We start from the raw sequence: 20,648 nt of genomic DNA, 5'->3' as shown, positions 1-20,648 counted from the left end.
CATCCTTTCAAACGAATGCGAAAGTAGATGGCAACTTCATCATTTCATGAATCATGCACGTAGAAGTAGAACCTCGAGGGCGACGCGCTTTGGACTTGGTCAATATTATATCTTCTTATTCTTTCTTCATCTCGTGTTTACACTACACTTTAATCATTAATGTCTTTACACTCATCACAATCAAACATGGAATGTATGTGTGTGCGTTTATCCATATTATACGTGTCCATATATTTATCATCCACTCCTGACTCCACTACATGGGTGTGTCGATGTTGGGTGGTACAAATTGCTTTTTTTATAACTAGTGTTTGGTTAATTATAGAAAGATGAATAAAAACTTGTAAACTTGTGGTTTGTGTTAGTGTTTTGTATATCTTCATTTGCACTTTTATATAATAGCTTATGATATTAACAAATACTGTATGTTACATCTATTAAAATAAAAACAAAATATATCACATCATATATTAAGATTTGTGGTCGCATGCTAAATCAAGTTTATGAAATTCTGAATCATTGAACGTTGCTTAACTAAAACCAACTTGTTGATTTTGGTCAGCCATGTATGGAGACTTGTAATTAAAGAATCACGAGACATAATTATGTGGAGATTATAAAGCACTATATCTTTAAGAAATACTACAATATATAAAAAATAACAAAAAAGTGAAAAAGGAAACCAAGGAACAATTGCTAGTGGCAACGTTCATTTTCAACGAACCAAATCACAAGTTTACAATGATTTATGATTTTCTTGGCGTTATTACAATCCGTGTGGCATCCACTATACGATCACAACCAAATAAACAGAAAAACCAAGAAAAAAAAAGTAGCAAACGAAGAAACTTCTGAAAAAAAAAGAACAGTTTTGTTACATTTCGAAATGATATTTCACAGAAATAAATCGTCAAAATATGTAAACAGCAGGTGATGTGATTATAATAAGAAGAAAGAAACAAATATCAAAGACTTTATAGAAATTAATTCCGATGATCCACCAAAGAGAAGAGTAAAGTAGGAGTTTGAGGTCCATAGCACAATAATTATCCAATCACGTGACCGATTTTGTATTAAATTTGCCGAAAGCGCAGGCAAATGGTCCTTTTTGATATGTCATTAATGTTTTAGTCAACGTACCCTTATTAGTGTGACATCTACTTTTTGGTTCAAATTGTAACGATTTGGTTATTAAGGGATAAAATTTGTACTACTAATACATGGAGTTATAAGTAAAACAAGTAGCTACGATGGACAAAACACAAATGACTAGAGACGGAAGCAGCGTGACATTCAAAAGCATATCCCGTCCTAAGTAACCAGCCACCGTGATCGTTGCGTCAGCAATCACACGTGCGATCGTGCCAGCCTCCGTCGAAAGCAAACCTCCGTTATAAGTCCCTCTCGATAGCCTCGACGACATTACTCTCGAGAGTAACGATAGATTAACACCTATAAAACAACAAGTGGGGTTAGTAAGATTGATCTATATAGAAGTTTTTGAGTATAGTATCAATTTTTTATTTTTTTTTACCTTCAAGAACTTCTGCAGAAACAAACATGATGAGTCCTGAGAAAACGTATTGTGGAACAGTGTAAGGAACAACTACATGGAAGCTGAGAAGTATTCCTACACAGACCATGATCTCCGAGACCAAGAGGATTTGCCTGTGACACATAAAGTTTATGACTTTAGGGAAACATTAAGGAGATCAGAAGAAATCAGCAAACAGAGAAAAAAACTTACCGGTCTTCGAACATGTTGCTTATGTAGCTTCCAACGACGAGGTTAACAGGAAGAACCGTGAGACCAAGACAAAACAAGAAGATGGCAACTGAGCTCGTGGACCAACCGAAGTAATAAGTTGTGATGACACTAGATTCAGAGAGAAGAATCTCCATTGCATACTTCAGCATGAAGTATATCAATAGTTGAACCTGAAAACCAATCAAGTTGCATCATCAGAATTGCACAATTACATCTCAGAAGTGAATTCTATTGTTTCAGGTTTTTATATACCTTTACTGAAGGTGTAAGTAACCTATAAGCAGCTACAATGGAGTTTGCAGGTGCACGGGAATCTTCAGCAGCTTCTTCGCTTCCATCACATTCATCTTCACCTTGTTCTTCTATTTCTTCTGCTGTAATCAGCAATGGTTGTTTTATACCTTTCTCCAGATTCACATCATGGACTGTTTCTATCACTCACACCAAACAAAAACCGTTACAATCAGTTTTTGATAAGTCCTATCTATCAGTCTATCAAAGAAGGAATTAGGAATTAGACATACCAGAGTTATTAGACTCTTCTGAAGTCTTAGGAATCTCCTCAGGGTGAAGTGCAGGCTCCCGAAATGAAATAGCTAGCCAGACTAAGTACATAAGCCAAGCTATAGCCATAACCCACCCCGGCAATGTATCTTGGTTAAATGTAACTTTATAGATCTTGAATCTGACTTGCAATAGACCAGCAAGCGCTGGACCACACGCCATTCCTAGAGCACTTGCACTAACAAACCCGGCTGAAGCCTGCATCCTGATCTTTAACGGTACACAGTCACTTATATATCTCCGGTTCACTGCTCTTGCTGATCCCAACCTGATATATACAATATGGTTAATTCCTCAAGAACTGATGATATGAGCAGTTTGAAGCCTAAAGAGACTTACCCACAGAAAAGCCGACCAATCAAGAGAACTGCTATTGAGTTGAGGTCAAAAGCTAAGGCATATAACAAGTTCCCAATAAAGAGGACAATGCTACTAAATATGAGGGGTTTAAAGTAGGATCTATTGGACCAGGCGCTGAAGTAAACTGAAGAGAAAAGCTGAGCTACAGCCATAGCACCAATTACAACACCGCACACCGTTGCTGCTGCACCGAGGCTCATGGAATAGTCATCTGCTGTAGGGACAATGATATATGTATTGACCATATAGAGAAACGTGTTAACCAAATTCAACAATAGAGACATGAAGTGATATCTCCCATCTTCTTCTTCCCCTTCCTCATCTTGTGGACTCGGTAACTCTTCTTGCATTATAAGCGCGTGCTGAGCCATAAAGTGTAGAAAGTTTGTTGACCGAGTTAGCCTATCCACTGCTGCTCTAATTGAGTCCACAACAGGATCCTGGAGTGGAAGAACTGGCTGATCATAAATCGATAAGTAGCTTCCTTGATTGTTTTGAAGCTCATGAAGGTTACGAGATACAGCTCCAACAACAGCTCCAAGGCCCTATATATCAACATTTATAATTAAATTCAAGCTTAGATCAAGAGTGATCAATACAGTTGCATATAAGACTTGAGCTTACCACATGTCTAAAGACTTGCTGAAGTTCAGAATAAGGATGGTTAGCACGAGTCTTGACATAATAGTTTGTGAATCTATAACCAAGTCGTTTATCAAACTTCTTCAGTATCTTACGGATACCAATAGCATTCATCTCAACGAAAAACAGAAGCTTGAGAAGATCTTGTCCAACAGCTCTGTACTCCTCCTTAAGATTAGTTACAAGAGATATATCAGGCTGCTCTTGAAGAGCATCATGCGACTCCCTTAGTCTCTGTAGCCTACTTGAAAGCAATCCTTGTTGCTCCAACATGAAAAGAGCTATCTTCTCGATCTAGTAAATTGCATTCACATCCGAATTAGCAAATTACAAAACGCTCCACACCACTTTTGTATTCTTAAAACACGCTAAAACGTGTAGTTACCTGATTATCAAGCATCCTAGAGAAATCTTTAAGAACATGGCGACGTTCAAGATTCCCTCCTTCTAACTGGCGACTGTACTGTTTCACTTTCTTCTTCATCAGTTTGTAATTAATGTAATATCTACAAGAGAGAAAGAGAGAGAGAGACCATGATTCACATTAGTAAAGGACAAACATTAGTACTGTTTCGAATAGTATATCAAGAAATTACCCTTGCCATTCTTGAATACTCCGTTCCTTGAGCTTCTTCCCGAAGGTAACCATCTTCTTCTACAATGAAAATAAAAAGACGAATCCAACTTTAAATGAAAACCACAAACACAAACTGAACTATGCGGTGCACTCAATTAGTGACGGGGACAAGACATGTTGCTGCTACTGGAAAATAAAGATTCGGATATGTGTGAGATATGTAATCAATAAGTGTGATTCATGATTGTGATGTGTTGATTTGGTCAACCAGAGAGACTCTGTTTTCAGATAAAGAGTTAAAGACGCAAATGGTAACAAATCACTAATAAGAACTTGAAGTTATAATGCAATCTACAAGAATTCACAAACAACTCTTCTTTTTTTCTTATCCAATGGATAAGAAATGAGCGAAACCGCCATTAATCATCAAACAGAGAAACTCACCGTGAATGAATTAAAGATTCAACCTTTAGTCTTTACAAACTCACCGTGAATGAATTAAAGATTCAACCTTTAGTCTTTACAAACTCACCGTGAAGAGAACAGAGAAAGGTTCAGTACTCTCAAAGGTTGATATATATATATATAGAGAGAGAGAGAGAGACCAGAAAATTGTTTTTGTTGCAAAATCGTAATTTGTTTAACTGTAAAACAACCCTATTGTATTTGGCTAAGGACCGACTTGAGACTAAGATTCGGTGAGAAAAGAAACAAAAGGAAAGAAATCAAATTAAGAGAGTGGCTCTCTGACCTCTCTGAGTTGGAACTGTGGAGTCACGTTGAACGATTTTTATACGGTTTTTAGAGGATGAATGAAGAGTAACCAAGTGCTGCTGACAGGGTCGGGTCCATCTTTTTTTTGTCGACTCGGACCTATTCAATTTTATTTTTTTATTTTTTCTTAATATTTTTTGGTTTTTTGAGATAATGAATTTAAAATTTTATCTTGGTAACAGCAATTTTTCTGTTGAAAAACATTTTCATGACGGCAAACAAAAAAATTAAAAATATATATATATATATATATATATATATATATATATATCTCATTCTTTTCTGTTATCCTCTTTTTTTTTTTTTAATGTTTTGAATTTTGCCTAAAAAGTTAAAATAGATCAAACAAAATGAGTAGACTTTTCCGTAGATAGGATCTACAATTACGTGTGTTGAAAAAAATCAAAACACATTCCTTGGAAGAGCTCTACGATCATACTGCATGATATATAATTAATCCGAGGTTATGGCATTTTATAATAAGTCATTGCTTTTGGCATGAGATTCAGGGGGTTAGACGTAGACGTATTCTTGACCTTTATACATTTGTGGGATCTACTAAACATGTGTTACTAAACAATTGATAAGAGCATCTTTGAAACAATTGAGAGGTGTGCCACCATAATGGTCAAATATGATATGATTCTATTTCTAGATCACATTATTACTTAATTGAAAAAGTTGGGATCAATATATATGTATAAAAGAAGAAATTGGTTTTATATAATATTTATTTCTACTGATTTTTTTTTGTTTTTTTTGGGACCAACTAATTCTAGTGAATGGTTTAATGGTGTGGAAAGTTCATATGATTACTTGGCTGTCGTGAGACGCTTATCCGTAGTATAGTTCACGTGGATACGGATATGAGGAGTGAGGATCAAGATTCGTAGTGTTCATCGAAAGTTTTCTGTGGTTACCTTTATTGTATAATGTTTCCATGCTTCAATTTATTATTTCAGAACTTATATATATATAGTGAATATCTAACCCGGTTCGGATTCCAGATTGACTAGATGAAGTGGTGATTCGTCATATGATTTGTCAACGTTTTTCTTAAGTTCTTAATAAAAACCAATATTAATTTTCATTCTCTGAAAAGTTTGTTCATTTTGCTTTTGGTCCATTCTATCTTTTCAAGCATATTATTATATACCTTTCTAATCCCTTCTAATGTAGACATCCATTATATTCATGATCATGGTCGGTCCATGTGTGTTCTTGGTCCATGTCGTCATTCTTAGCCATCTCTTAAACCGTTAGTATATAAGTATGTCATTAGAATTCATGTGGTAGTTCTTGTAATGTGGTCCCTGCCACGATTGCTCGATTGTACCTTACCTGTGTTTAAATAGCACATGTTAATTATGTACGCAATTTACAATAAACCACTATCAGAAACATTGATTATGATATAAATATTTCCAAAAACAATCTCTACGATACGTAGAGTATGATAAAAGTCAAATGTTTTGTTGGAAATATGGATTTAGGTTGGATTTGAGTTTCTTAACAGACGTTAAATGACATGTTGTGTATTAAAAGTTAATACAAACACGTAACATGATATGTACTAATGACTAATGTGTAGCACTTACATATTTCCAAACAAAAATATGTCGTAATTTATTTTTCGTGATAGTTGAGGGTCTTGAGGCAAAATCTAGGGTAATTACAAATCACATAAGGACAATTGTATCTTCTCTCTATCTCTACATCAAAATTAACGAAACATTATCTTACTAGCTAACAGAGAACGTAATAAATTCCTAACCAGTACTGCATGGGTTGATAAATAAGGATGACCCCAAGAACCAAGTTCCCATGTGCCTGCAAGAAGTGTCAAAGACTTTGTATGTGATCGTCACACAGACAACAAGCATAATATGGAAAAAAACAGAAAAACAAAATTTCTTGTCCATATAAAATAGTAGTACAAAACTAAAAATATCGAGAAAGACATGTACGTAGTTGGTGGCATTGATGTGCACAGCCCAAAAGACATACATGTGTCATGTGTGTGTGGTTAGACTGATTTACATTTTCTCAATAATTCACACATATACTGGATGTGAATGCGAAAACTGATAAGATACCACCAGTACAAGTATAAAGTATAAATTAGATAAACAATCAAGTCATCATTTTATTTAGAATTACCACCTAGTACTTTACTTACTTCATCATGTCAGTACATAAATGAAATAATTCATGTTTGCTGAAAGATTGAGTGGGTCCTCGATTATATAAAATGTTAAGTTGAGGATCTCTTCTTTTTATGTATGAGACAACAAAATACTAGTTTTAGTATAATATCATGTGCCATATAAATATCATCACGTGAACAAGCTAATCTGACCAATGAGTAGACAAATTAAAATATTAGTCTAGAAATACGAACCTCTATCATGAGATTCATGACGAATACAATTACAAATAAACTCAAAAAGTAGTATCACTTTCGAAACAGGGATATTCGATTTCTGTTTATCCAATTAATCAAACTATAAAAATTAACCGAAGCCATTTGCTTTCGACGATATATGACCATACTTTAACTACTAGTCACTAGATCAAATAACGTATTGACCAACTAAACGAAAAGGGTAATGAGAACGCTAATAAGAACCAAAAGAGAATCTGACATATGATACAACTCAACAAACTATGCTGATTATACTTTGTTTTCAAACATCAGATCGAATGTAGCTGGTAGTCTAATACTTCTAAAAAAACACGAGTTCTCAAGGTACGTATGAAGAAGCTGAGTAGTGCTTTTAGTAAGTATTAGACCTTCTCCATCGGTAGATTCTTTGAGGAGTTTTTAGTGTTTTGAAACAAAAAATAATTTAGAAGAAAAGAAAAAGTTAAGAGAGCCTCTTATATAGTATACCCGATTTTGTTCTAAGAGACGCTACATGTTGTTTCTGTTGGCCGAACATAATAATACAAAAGAAAACAAAAATTCCTCTAAACTCGAGTTCTTTTCCTCTATCTCTCCCTCTCTTTCTCTCGCGATATGCTGATACGACAAAGGAATTTGAAATCAGAAGGAAGAGTTTGGAATCAATTGATCTGAAATCAGAGGAAGGGTTTGGATTCGAAGGTTCTGGAGATTGAATCAATTGGAATCACAAGGTAAGTTTGTCAGTAGAATAATATGAAATTGCATATTGTTTTATGATTAGGGTTCTTTAATTAGAATCTTATGATGAAATTTTGAGAATTTTGGATATTGTAAGCTGGATTTGTTTGTTCTTTGCGTAAATTTTTAAGCTTTTGGTTGATTTTGTTTTCCTCTTTAAGTAACGTTCACATGAATAAGAGCAATGAGTAGGATTCGTATTCAGTATAATCAGGCATGAAATGGTGATTGTTAATGTTTCAAAGGATACATCAAGTCTAATGAATGATGGATTTTAGGTTCTTTGGGCATGTTGTATTCCTAATATGAAGGAGTTTCACAAGCATTTTAGGACCATGGCGTGTACAATCGAAATCGAATTGACTCCTTGATTCTTGTATGAGGGTTCACAGAGAATGTCCTGAGTATTTTTGGTGTTAATTCTGATTGTTTAGGTGTTGGTGTTGTTTTTTTTTAAGATTATATTATGTTCTGTCTCAACTTTTATAAGGAATTGATGTGAAAATGTCTGTATAAAGTCGATTGCTTTCATTTGATTATGTCTTCCTTGTGAAATCATGGAGCATGAGACAGATGGTATGTTTTTGGTCTCTTGTGTGTTCACTGCCTCCTCGGTGACTACCACACTGCTCTCAAATGTTTCAGCCCATTGACATCTCCCAGCAAGGTGTTTACACCAGTGTCATTGGATGCCATATCGCTACTATTTATCACTATGGCTTTGCCAACCTCATGGTGCGAAGGTATGTTGATGTTGTTCGTGAATTCAACAAGATTCTCCTCTACATTTTCAAGACTAAGCAGTACCATCAAAAGTCACTGTAGTACGAGCAAATACTCAAGAAGAATGAGCAGATGTATGCATTACTTGTTGTTTGCCTCTCCCTCTACCCTCAAACTAAACTCGTTGACGACTCTGTCAACTCTCAGCTCCGCGAGAAGTATGGTGAAAAGATGATGAGGATGCAGAGGTATGACGATGAGGCATTTGGTATCTATGATGAGCTCTTCTCTTATGCATGCCCCAAGTTCATCACCCCTTCGGCACCAAGTTTCGACGAGCCTCTTGTCAACTACAATCAGGTACCACTGTTTTTATTATATCAGAGTCAAAACAAAATTTACAAAAAGGACTTGTGTGTTTGTTTACCTTTATCAAACTTGGGAATTATCTCAGGACGCATACAAGCTTCAGTTGAAGATGTTCCTTTATGAGGTAACGCAGCAGCAGCTGTTGTCGGGAGTGCGGACATTCCTCAAAGTCTACTCCTCCATTTCTCTTGCTAAGCTCGCAAAATACATGGAAGTTGATGAGTCCACGCTAAGGTGAGGAGCCATGGGCAGATGGCTTTTACCAAAAGGTCAGTCTCTCTCCAAAAATTCATTCAGTTGATTCCAATGGTGGGATCATCTCCAATGCAGACATTGATTTCTACATGAATAATGTGTGTTCTTTCTTCTTTCTGACAATGTATTAATGTTTTTTATTATGTTTTGTATGTTTACAAATTAATTAAATGCAATATTTTCCTATTTTAATAAAATCTTAAATGTTTACACATTTATACTACTTCTATTCTATTTAAAATTTTAAAATTTCAAAAAACAATTTTTTCAAAAATAAGAGACCCAAAATTAGAACTTACCATTGGAGGAGAAAATTTTAAAGAGATCATGGGTTCTTATTTACAAAACAATACACAATTAATTCTTAAAAAAATTACAATAGATGATAGTAACAAAACATAATAAACTAATAAGTGTAGGTAGAGAAAGAAAACAAACATAAAACAATCATGGGTTGGGTTTCGCCAATCAAAGGCCTGTATGTAATGCCCATTAAGTAGTGGGTTCCATGGGTTTATGGTGAGCTTTAGAAGGGCCTAGAGGATGTTAGTTGGCTGAGGAACGGTGCCGAGTCGGACGACGGTGAGTTGAGGAGATCGCAAATGAACGAAGCGATATCATCAGAGTAAATCCAGGGATCCTCGTTGGAGCTTTTCGATATAAGTGTCTCAAGATAGGATGTAAAAAATAGATTGTAACTTTCCGATAAAAACATTAATACAAGTCCAGTTCGTCATTCCTTCTTTGTTTTCATTATTTCTACCGAAAGTCTGACCCAAAATCCCCTAAATCTTATTTCACCTACTAGATTTATAAAATGGTAATCTTGACCGGAATTTCCATTTGATGTAATTAAGAAAGTATATTGGTTTCATATATAATTAAGAGAAATTCTTTTAAATACTACTAAAATTTTTTTTTTCTAAAAATACCACATTTTTGTGTTTTTTTCAAAAATACCATAAATTTTTTTTTTTCCAAAATTACCACAAACACAAAAAATTGATTTTTAAGAATGTAGATTTTTTTTTTTTTGAGGTTTGGGTTGACACATTTAGTTTTAGGGTTAGTTTTTAGGGGTAGTGTATTTAAAATTTAGGAATTAGTTTTTTTTTTGTCAACCATTGAGCCACAATTGGCCGGCCCATTAGCCAAATTCCTACATTCGTAGGAGCCGGGACTCGATCCTGGGTGTGATGGTGCCTTATACAAATGGATTTACCTCCTGCCACTGCACTAAGGCCACTTCACTTTAGGAATTAGTTTTTAGTATTAGAACTTTAGTTCAATTATATGGTAGTTTTGGAAAAAGATATATTTTAGTGGTATTTTTAGAAAAAAAACTGAATTGTGGTATTTTTGGAACAAAAACCTGGTATTTATGACAATTGCGCTATAATTAAACATGTGCTTTACAAGTTTATGCGAAATTAAAAGCACTTGTACAATAGACAATAAGAAAGCACTTGTACAAGAAATACTAAGAAATATTTGAAGTATATATATGACTAGAGAGTGGCTAAGAAAAAAAAAAAAAAAAAGTTCCCAAAATCTAGTTTAGACCATTTTTAAAATCTCAAAAATAAGTTTTTACACGTAAAAATGAAATAAAAATTTACAATTTTTTTTAACATAGTAAATCAATGATATCTTTGCCCAAAAAAAAAAGGAAAAAAAAACTTTGGAAAATTAATAATAACAAAAAAAAAAACAAAAAACAAATGAGCTCCCAAGAATAAAAAGATTCTGGAATCAGGAGATTCCCTCTCTATCAGCAGAATAAGAAAAAAAAAATGGAAATCATCTATGCTCTCATCTTCTTCATCTGTACCTCATCCCTCTCCGAAAAAAATGGTGCTTCTCTTTTCAATACCACAAATCTCGTGGATTCACCATCCGCTTTGACTCACCCACCCACCATAGAATCAATCAATCAACCGTTACCATTTTCCCGAATCCAACATTCTTAAGAAATGTACTTTCTTCTAGGGTTACGAGTCAATTTGGGAGACGATCATTACCAATTCCACTGAATCGATCGGAGAATTCGATAGCATTCGATTGATTCCAAGGTTCGATTTTTAAAACGCAGTTGAAGCTTTTGAAGGTGTATATACATAGTTTTCTCTCATATCGTCAGACGTATTTGTTTGAGACATTACTTTGTTTAATGTTTATTAATTTAGGATTATTAAGTGATTGAATCAATCAGGATGATAATAATTGATATAAGTACTGTTTTGATTGTTGCCACAAGAATATATAGAGTTTGATTTTGACTGTTGACAAAGTTTAGGTAGGAAATTAGATTTTTTTTTTTTGGCATTTTAGGAAATTTTTAGGGAATCAGTAGCATTCATGCTTGTATATGCAATTCAATGGTTCATGAATTCTCAGTTCCGCTAGTAGACCAGACTGTGTGCTGAAATGTATTCCTTTCTTGCTTTGAAGGTTCTGTATGCTGGATTTGAAATCGGGATGCTGAAGTTATTATTCTGCTAACCATTCTTAGCTCTGTCAAGATTTGGATTCGTCAATAAGTTTTTGAAGGACTAGGGGAACCTCAAGCAATGGGATCTGATAAGCATTCTGCTCGTTTTCTACATAACCTCAAGATGGAGAGGGTCAGAACGATCCTTACCCATACTTACCCTTATCCTCATGAGCATTCACGTCATGCTATGATTGCTGTGATTTTGGGTTGCCTTTTCTTTATTTCGTCCGAGAACATGCACAGCCTCGTAGAAAAGTTAGACAATAATTTCAAGTGGTGGTCCATGTATGCCTGCTTGCTTGGGTTTTTCTATTTCTTTTCATCTCCATTCATCAAAAAGACTATTCGACCTAGCTACTCAACCTTCAGTCGGTGGTAAGTGGATCCTTTATTCTGTCTTCCACAATGTGTATATCAAAAAATTATGTAACACTTTTTCTTTGTTTGTTTTGTTCTGTAGGTACATTGCGTGGATTTTAGTTGCAGCTTTGTACCATCTCCCAAGTCCCAAGTTTTCAGTCAATGGGTCTGGATTTGAGGATGAATCTGTCCTTGTTTCTAACAATTTATATATCATCCATAGTCTTCCTTTTTGTCTTCCACATTATTTTTCTTGGGCTTTGGTATATTGGTCTTGTTTCTCGTGTGGCTGGAAGGCGCCCAGAGATCTTAACCATTCTTCAAAGTTGTGCTGTACGTACGCTATCCCCAATCTTGTAGATCAATGACACTTGCTTATAAGCATTATTTTACATATTAATCAAATTTCAACGTCCTTTATCTTGTGCAGGTTCTTAGCATAGCGTGCTGTATTTTCTACAGCCATTGTGGTAATCGTGCTTTTCTGAGGCAAACACCCCTTGAAAGAAAGCATTCTAGTCGTTTTTCACTCTGGAAAGGAGAAGATGGCAATAGTACTTGGCTTGCGAAATTCACTCACATTGATGAGCTGAGAGACCAAGTCTGCTCATCATGGTTTGCTCCTGTTGGATCTGCACGTGACTATCCACTATTGTCCAAATGGGTCATTTATGGGGAGGTCTGGCTTCTGTTATACAGTATTATTCTAATTTGTTGTGTTCTTGCTTATTTGACCACTTCCTGTTGTATTCCTACCTTTTTATTTGCAGTTGGCATGCAATGGCTCTTGTCCTGATTCATCTGATGAAATTTCTCCTATATACTCACTGTGGGCAACGTTTATTGGCCTTTACATTGCTAATTATGTAGTGGAGAGATCAACAGGGTAAGTGGCAGCTTGGGCATAGTTTTTGTTAAACGAATATTGTAACTAAAATGTTCAACACATACAGAATAACTACTTGTCTAATGTTAAATTTCGTTGTAACGTTAGGTGGGCTCTGGCACATCCTCTGTCAGTGGAAAATTATGAGAAGTTGAAGAGGCAACAGATGAAACCTAATTTCTTAGATATGGTTCCTTGGTATTCAGGGTACGTCTATGCCAACTGATCTTTTCCCTTCTATACATTTTAATATCTACCAATGTTTTCTTTGAAGAATACACATTAAAAGTAGGATACTTGAGCATTGTCTGATCTTTCTAACTATCTATTTCAGAACATCAGCTGATTTGTTTAAAACTGTGTTTGACCTCCTCGTATCAGTGACTGTCTTTCTTGGCCGCTTTGACATGCGAATGATGCAGGTATACTATTTTTAGTGATATTTTTTTGCCTCTTCAACTTCAGATTATTTTATCTTTCCGCGTTTTGATTTCCTTATTATATTGCATTTTTTGTAACCTTCCTCATCTTTAAATTTTTAGGCTGCAATGACCAATGATTGTGATGGAAACAAGAGCAAGGAACTTTTATATGACCATTTATCCGATAAGGATGACTTCTGGTTTGACTTCATGGCTGATACTGGTGATGGTGGAAATTCATCATATTCTGTTGCGAAACTCCTAGCTCAGCCTTTTATCAAAGTCCCGCTAGATAATGATTTAATATCTCTGCAAAGGGGTAACGTACTGCTTATTGGGGGAGATCTTGCGTAAGATTTTTGTATACCTGTGATTTCCATGTTCTCTGTTTTTTTGTCAGGTCTGAATGTACAGAATCAATGTCTTTCTCTGATATATTGCAGATACCCCAATCCATCAGCGTTTACATATGAAAAACGTCTATTTTGTCCTTTTGAGTATGCGCTCCAACCTCCCCATTGGTATAAAGCGGACTCAATTTCTGTTGACAAGCCTGAATTACCTGATGGGGTGTCTGATCTGAAACATTATGATGGTCCCCAATGTTTTCTTATCCCTGGAAACCATGGTGAGTTTCAGCTCTCAACTTTATATCTCTCTCTAGTAACATGTTTCACATAATTGGTGTTTGTTGGTATTGCTTCTAATTGTAATGCTCGTATACATATTTTTAGACTGGTTCGATGGACTTAATACTTTCATGAGGTATGTATGCCATAAAAGTTGGTTGGGTGGCTGGTTTATGCCTCAAAAGAAAAGCTATTTTGCCCTGCAACTACCTAAAGGATGGTGGGTGTTTGGTTTGGATCTGGCGCTTCATGGTGATATTGACGTGTACCAGTTCAATTTCTTCTCTGAATTGGTGAAGGAGAAGGTAGTTTCAGCATCCTCTTTATTTCTCCTGCTAAATAGACTCTGCAGATGCTGTACAAAATATACTATTTCTTATTTACTTGAGCTCTTCTGTTCTTTTGTTCATGACCATGGGTTGGGTGTTTCTTTGGTTTGTGAAATGACAATGGGTTGGGCTATTAGAGTAGGTGTCTTCTGTTTGATACTAGTAAATTTATAGTTTGTTTCTTTGATGAATGTTTATAATCTTTTCATTTAGATTGGGGAGAAAGATGCAGTGATCATTATCACACATGAGCCGAATTGGCTTCTTGATTGGTATTGGAACGATGATACTGGAAAGAACATGAGACACCTGATATGTGACTTTTTGAAAGGCAGATGTAAACTTAGAATGGCAGGAGATTTGCATCATTATATGCGTCATTCATGTACTCAATCAGATGCTCCTGCTCATGTTCAACATCTCCTCGTTAATGGTTGTGGAGGGGCTTTTTTGCATCCCACCCATGTTTTTAGCAACTTTTCAAAGTTTTATGGTGCTTCTTATCAAAGTAAATCTGCTTATCCTTCGTTTCATGATTCAAGCAGGGTAAACATTTTTCTTTTTTTCTGATTGCTTATAGTCCACAATCACTGACTTTTCCTTCTTCACATTCAGATATTTTATGTTGTTTGATGTTCTTTGCAGATTGCTTTAGGAAATATTTTAAAGTTCAGGAAAAAGAACTGGCAATTCGATTTCATTGGTGGCATCATATACTTTCTCTTGGTCTTTTCCTTGTTCCCTCAGGTGCAGTTTTACAGAGCTTTGGCTTCCTCGAACTCCTTTTTCTTATGTACTGTTTCTTGTTTTTTCCATTTATTTCTTCTGCCAGCAATGCAACCTGAATTAGTCATTAAGATTTGTCTATTAAATCGGTACAAATTATTAACATCCACTACTGAATGGTGAAACCTAGACAAGCCTTTGCATATCTGCAGTCTTTTTTTTTCTTGTGCTGTGTGAAGTGAACCATGTTTTACTTAATTGCACTCACAAGAAGGTCTTTATTTCCTCGTTGGTTTCAGTGTAAGCTAGGCCATATCTTACGAGGTGATTCATTTTCTGGCCACCTGGGGAGTTTCTTTGGCACAGTTTGGAGCTCCTTTGTGTACGTAGCAGAGCAGTCATATGTGTCTTTCACCAGTGTTCTTATGTTGCTAATAACTGCAATAATGTTTGTTCCCTCAAAAATATCTCGGAGGAGACGACTGGTAATTGGAATCCTCCATGTTGCTGCACACCTGACAGCTGCTTTGATTCTAATGTTGCTGTTGGAACTTGGCATAGAAATCTGTATTCAGCATAAGCTTCTTGCGACCTCCGGTCAGTTTCCTTTCCATAAGATGTTCTTTCGCTTTCTCCATCACAATAACATTGACACCAATGGTTAAAAAAAAGTGATCCTACCTTCATCGTTTTTAGCGTCTGTGATTAAACCTTAATGGATTTTGAGATTTTGGAACTCTTGGCTACACAGGGTATCATACATTGTATCAATGGTATAAATCAGTAGAAAATGAACACTTTCCAGACCCAACTGGCCTTCGAGACCGTATTGAACAGTGGACGTTCGGGTTTTACCCCGCCTGCATCAAGTATCTTATGTCGGCATTTGATATTCCCGAGGTAACATAATTCGTCAACTTAGTCTTCATTATAGCTATAGGTAAAACATACTTATTTATTTTGCAGCCGAACTTAATGTGTTTAACATTAGGTAATGGCGGTTACACGGACTAACATATGTCGAGAAGGAATGGAGTCGCTTTCTCGAAGCGGAGCAGCAATCTACTATGCTTCTGTCTTCCTCTACTTTTGGGTCTTCTCAACTCCTGTTGTATCTTTGGTTTTTGGAAGTTACTTATATATATCCATCAACTGGCTTCACATACACTTTGATGAAGCATTTTCTTCACTTCGGATCGCCAATTACAAATCATTCACCCGTTTGCACATCAAACCTGACGGAGACCTTGAAGTCTTCACTCTCGGAGTAGACAAGGTGAGAAAAGAACCTGAAATTTACAAAAGAAAAAGTTTGTGATTATGGAATTAACTAGAGAAATGTATGTGATGAATGAGTCTAGGTGCCAAAGGAATGGAAGCTGGACAAGGACTGGGATGCAGAGCCGAGACCGACTGTGAAGATGAGTCATCACAGAATGTTTCCAAGCAAATGGTGTGCAACAACATTGCAGCAGGATCCCGTCAACACCGTAAAGATTGTTGATCATTTTGTTATTCGTAGAACAGTAAAAAAAAATGAAGAGTCTTAAGATAGAATCAGGTTCATCACTGATCCACTTTACCTTTTAGAATGTAGTCTGTAGCGTTTCCAGCCTTTATGAATAGGCTTATGAGATGAATACTGGTTGCTTTTGAAAGTGACGACATATAAATCATACCATAGTTTACAATTTAACATCTCAATTTTTTGTGATTTTACTTTAGAATCTAATAACAAGTCTCTGAAACAACTTTAAATCTATTTGCTGTTTCTCCCTTTTGTTTTCCCTTCACCCAACATTATTATTCTATAAACCCTTTGAAGTAGTGAAAATAAAAATATAGTGTGTATATAAATAATACATGTCACATTCTCAAACCAATGACTTCCTCTCTTCATCATCTTCTCTATCACCGTCCCCACTAGCGCTCCTAACCGCTGGTCTAGCTGGAATCTTGGTCGGAGCTTTACTATCCATTGGAACCATCTTCAATACAATCCCCATTGCGATCAACAGCAAGCCTGACCCGTGTTGTTCAGTTAACGGTTTCGTGAATATCAAATACGACAGCAACAACGTAACACCTTTCCTCGCCGTTGTTATCTACACAAAACATTTTTTTTATAACCAAAATGTGAATTTAGAACGCTGAGTCAACTAAAAACACAAGTGAGCGTTTACAGATAAGAATAGGTATTTTACCAAGGCGGTAGTGGCGGCTCCGAAGAGTGCAATGAGGGATAGAACAGAGACTTGACCAATGAATGTGGCCATAGCTTCAAATACAAGCACTCCGTACACATACGGATGCTGCAAATTACACAAAAGGAACAATTGATTTTACAATATGTCATAGAATCAATAGATTTAATTTCATTTTTATAATATGACAATTTGGCTTTTTAAAAGCTTGGCAGATTCAGGCACGTCGTCGGTCAATGATTTCATTTCCCCGGTTCCAAGAATCCTACTAGTGTTGACTTTTTCTATAATACAGACTAAACCGAGTCAAACCTAAACCAAGTACTTTCCAAAGCCAATACAAGGTTTCACTTTTGACACTTTCATTTCAGATGGCCAACTATCTCATATAATGGTGTATAAACGAAGAACCGAAACGCGTTAACTTGGTATGGTTAAAGGTTGACCAAAACTCAAACCAGAAAAAAAAAAAGAAAGAAAGAAAAGAAAAGGGAAAAAAGGTTGTTTACTTACTTGTGCACACGCAGTCCACGCACGGAAAACCTCACCGGTTAAGACCATGGGAACGAACAAAAACGGTAATCCAACAACAGTTGAGCAGAAAAGCATCTCCATCTGCACACAAACACATCACAAGAATCTCAGACACGAAACAAAACAAAACAGAACGGTAAAGTAAAAAAAACCGAAAAGAACTCTGGTTTTGTTCGGGTTCCTTGCCTGAGTTGTCTCTGGATTCATTGTGAAGATAGCTTCTTGTAAATTCCCCAGGAAAGCATCCATGATCAATGCACCGGTTATCATCATAATCCCAATCATACTGAAGTTCGGAGACATTTGAGCATCCGCTAATGTGAATAGGATCAAACCAAGAACTAGCAAGAACGCTGAAAAGTATTCATGGACAGGGTATTTTCTTCGAAGACCGGGTATAAACGCTCCCATTATCATCACCGGCAGTACCTATAAACATCAGCCATTTCGATCATTCTCTTAAACACTTAAGCCTATACATTAAAAACCACATTGAGAATTTGTGGATTGTAGATCACCTTGGTGGATTTGAACATGATTTGAGCAGGATAATTGAGATAAGCCAAAGATCCTTTGGTTAATCCATGAGAACCCATGAGAACAGCAGAGAGTTTGACATAAGTTCTCATGGGATTAACAATATGCTTAGTGGTAAAGCCTTGAAGGTAGATAAGGAACAAGTAGACAAATCCTTGTATAAACGTGAAATACCAACCAAAGCTACAAAGACAGAGCAAATCAATCCCATTGTTGTTACTTTTTGCTTAAAATCTCAAAAAAAATTAGGAGAATGAATCAAAGTTTGACTATTTTATTTACCTAAACTGAAGGCGATTATAAACATATTCCTGCAAAAAAAAAATCAAAGATCACATCTTTGGTGTGATTTCACAAATCTTTTTGACTAAACTTTGAAAGATATAAACCAAAATGTTTGTTTGGAGAGAGTTTAGTTCGTCATGCAATTTTTACTTCTTCCTCTGTTTTTTTTTTTTTTTTCTCAGAAACCAAACATCAAACACTTAGCATGCAAAAAAAACAAAAACCAAAACTTTACAAAATTCAGGAGCAGGCAGGGTACGTGAATTATCACAAGAACAAACAAAAAAAAACATCGATTATGTTTTGTCGGAAATCAAAATTGGAACTGAAAAAAAAAAAAAAAGAGAAGAGAAAAGAAGAAACGAACCTCGCAAACTCCGTTGACGAGGTAACCAAAAAAGAAACCAGAAGTACAAATGAGAAACTGTTGCCAAGTTGGTCGATCAGACAGAGAGATTCCAAACAGAGATCTTGACTGTTCCTCCTTCATTTTTTGCTCTTTCGTAATAAGAGGCGGAGAGAGAGAGAGAGATTGCAATGAAAAGGAAACCTAGAAAAATTAAATCTTAGGAATTGAAGTCACTCATTCATAACGGTATAATTATCACCACCTCGATGTAACCAAAAAAAAAAGGGGGTGATCGCAGTAAACCAAACTCTTCTCTAATTCACTCTTTCTCTCTCGAGTCTCGAGGTCTCTGTCCAATTACTTTCAAAGTAGAGAGAGAGAAATAGAAGAAGAAGAAGAAGAAGAAGAGAGCTTTTAAGAAGGAAGGAGAAAACGCATGAAGAAGAATGAATAGAAGAGGCGAGTCCGAGACTCGTCGCGTGATTTGCCACTTCGTTGACACGTTTTTCTTCTTCTTCTTCTTATTCTTCTTTTTACGTTTTCCTTTGTTCTTTTTTTTTTTTTTTTTCACCGGTCAAAATCAATTTTTGCAAATAAGTCCCTAAATTTATTTTATTTTTACTTGAGGTCTGAAAAACTTTGGTTGTCTTACACATGATGACAAAATTTACATTACCCAACGTGGCACCTCTATTTTGTCTTGTAGCTTTTTAGTGCATAATCTCATGTTTGCTAATTTAAGATCACTAAGAATTTAATCTGTGGTATAAGTAAAGTATATTTGGGTTTACAGAAAATAAAATCTATATACATTATTATAAAATTAAAAATTTAAACCGTTTTTTTATAAACTCAAACCGATATATATATTTTTATTCTAATTGTAAAATCTAAATCATAATCATCTCTTTTGTAAATCCAAACCGACATATAATTTCATTTTAATTGTAAAATTTAAACCATAACCATCTCATTTGTAAACCCAAACCAACATATAATTTTGTATATATATAGAAATTGAGTTTTGTATGACAATTTTTGTTGTATCTGTGTATATGATTGAAAACCAGATTTGTAACATTTATTTTGTGTTTCTTAATATATAATAAAGACAAGAATGATAAATGCTATGAGTACTAGGATTTACCCCGTAGTACACCATGGTCTATTCGTTTTCATAAATCATTTAAATAGGTTAGTATACTAATATAATCAGGTTTTTTTAGTTAGTTAATATAAATATTAGAATATTATATATAATACGTTGTATTTGCAAAATTTACCCCATAGTAAATTTCTTTGTTTTGTAATATCAATGCACTTATATATATATTTTATTTTGGTGTTTTTACAATAATTAACAGTACTTGTTAATAAAATTATATGGATTGACTTTGAAAGAACAATAAATATGTGTACTTTCAAAAATACAATGAACTATGATTAAAATCAAATTTGTTTTAAGACCATGGTTTTGTGCATGGTCTTAAACCATGGTCAAAAATAAAATAAAATATGATTAAAATCAAATTTATGGTGATTAATAGTGTTTAAGACCATGTTTTTTTGGAAAATCATTTCAAAAAAGATTATTGCACAAAAATATACTTCAAAAATGTTAAGATAGATTTTAAAAATATATATCCGTTTATAAAAATTCAAATCACATCATATATTGAAAAAAATCTAATATTTTTTAACTTTATGTATTAAATA

General features: G+C 35.0%; 3 protein-coding genes and 1 pseudogene across 9 annotated transcripts; 2 read left to right on the top strand and 2 right to left on the bottom strand.

Annotated features, from left to right (window-relative positions):
- Positions 1-1,161: 1,161 nt before the first annotated feature.
- LOC104722732 (SPX domain-containing membrane protein At4g22990) lies at positions 1,162-4,696 on the bottom strand. 6 transcript variants are annotated; one of them, XM_010440942.3, is made up of 10 exons: positions 4,356-4,696; positions 3,931-3,989; positions 3,720-3,840; positions 3,317-3,628; positions 2,672-3,237; positions 2,293-2,600; positions 2,021-2,199; positions 1,748-1,938; positions 1,535-1,668; positions 1,162-1,452 (listed from the first exon to the last, which is right to left on the bottom strand). In XM_010440942.3, the coding sequence occupies exons 2-10, from the start codon at positions 3,981-3,983 to the stop codon at positions 1,214-1,216; spliced, it is 2,103 nt and encodes a 700-aa protein (XP_010439244.1). In that variant the 5' UTR covers positions 3,984-3,989; positions 4,356-4,696; the 3' UTR covers positions 1,162-1,213. The 6 variants fall into 6 exon arrangements, with proteins under 6 accessions (XP_010439244.1, XP_010439245.1, XP_087327871.1 ...); XM_010440943.3 differs by having other exon boundaries at positions 4,400-4,696; XM_087471745.1 differs by having other exon boundaries at positions 2,021-2,193; positions 4,400-4,691.
- Positions 4,697-8,685: 3,989 nt separating this feature from the next.
- LOC104727822 (uncharacterized) lies at positions 8,686-9,160 on the top strand. Its single transcript, XM_010446891.2, has 2 exons — positions 8,686-8,913; positions 9,008-9,160. Exons 1-2 carry the CDS (start codon positions 8,686-8,688, stop codon positions 9,158-9,160), a joined length of 381 nt encoding a protein of 126 aa, XP_010445193.2.
- Positions 9,161-10,947: 1,787 nt separating this feature from the next.
- Positions 10,948-16,714, top strand: LOC104722729 (uncharacterized; annotated as a pseudogene). Its single transcript, XR_015571782.1, has 16 exons — positions 10,948-11,284; positions 11,629-12,046; positions 12,132-12,364; positions 12,462-12,710; positions 12,802-12,917; positions 13,026-13,124; positions 13,252-13,339; positions 13,460-13,689; positions 13,783-13,967; positions 14,074-14,273; positions 14,511-14,843; positions 14,943-15,044; positions 15,323-15,620; positions 15,775-15,923; positions 16,015-16,299; positions 16,385-16,714. The product of XR_015571782.1 is annotated as an uncharacterized LOC104722729 (transcript).
- Positions 16,670-19,535, bottom strand: LOC104722731 (UDP-galactose/UDP-glucose transporter 2). The gene is made up of 7 exons (XM_087473881.1): positions 18,951-19,535; positions 18,581-18,609; positions 18,280-18,481; positions 17,948-18,190; positions 17,741-17,842; positions 17,228-17,335; positions 16,670-17,128 (listed from the first exon to the last, which is right to left on the bottom strand). Exons 1-7 carry the CDS (start codon positions 19,071-19,073, stop codon positions 16,898-16,900), a joined length of 1,038 nt encoding a protein of 345 aa, XP_087330007.1. The 5' UTR covers positions 19,074-19,535; the 3' UTR covers positions 16,670-16,897.
- Between the last annotated feature and the right edge of the window lie 1,113 nt (positions 19,536-20,648).

This window comes from Camelina sativa, chromosome 11, assembly GCF_030686135.1.
Source record: "Camelina sativa cultivar CO46 ecotype springtype chromosome 11, ASM3068613v1".
Lineage (NCBI taxonomy): Eukaryota > Viridiplantae > Streptophyta > Magnoliopsida > Brassicales > Brassicaceae > Camelina > Camelina sativa.
Note: the sequence above shows the minus strand (reverse complement) of the source record. Positions and strands in the feature narration are given on the sequence as shown.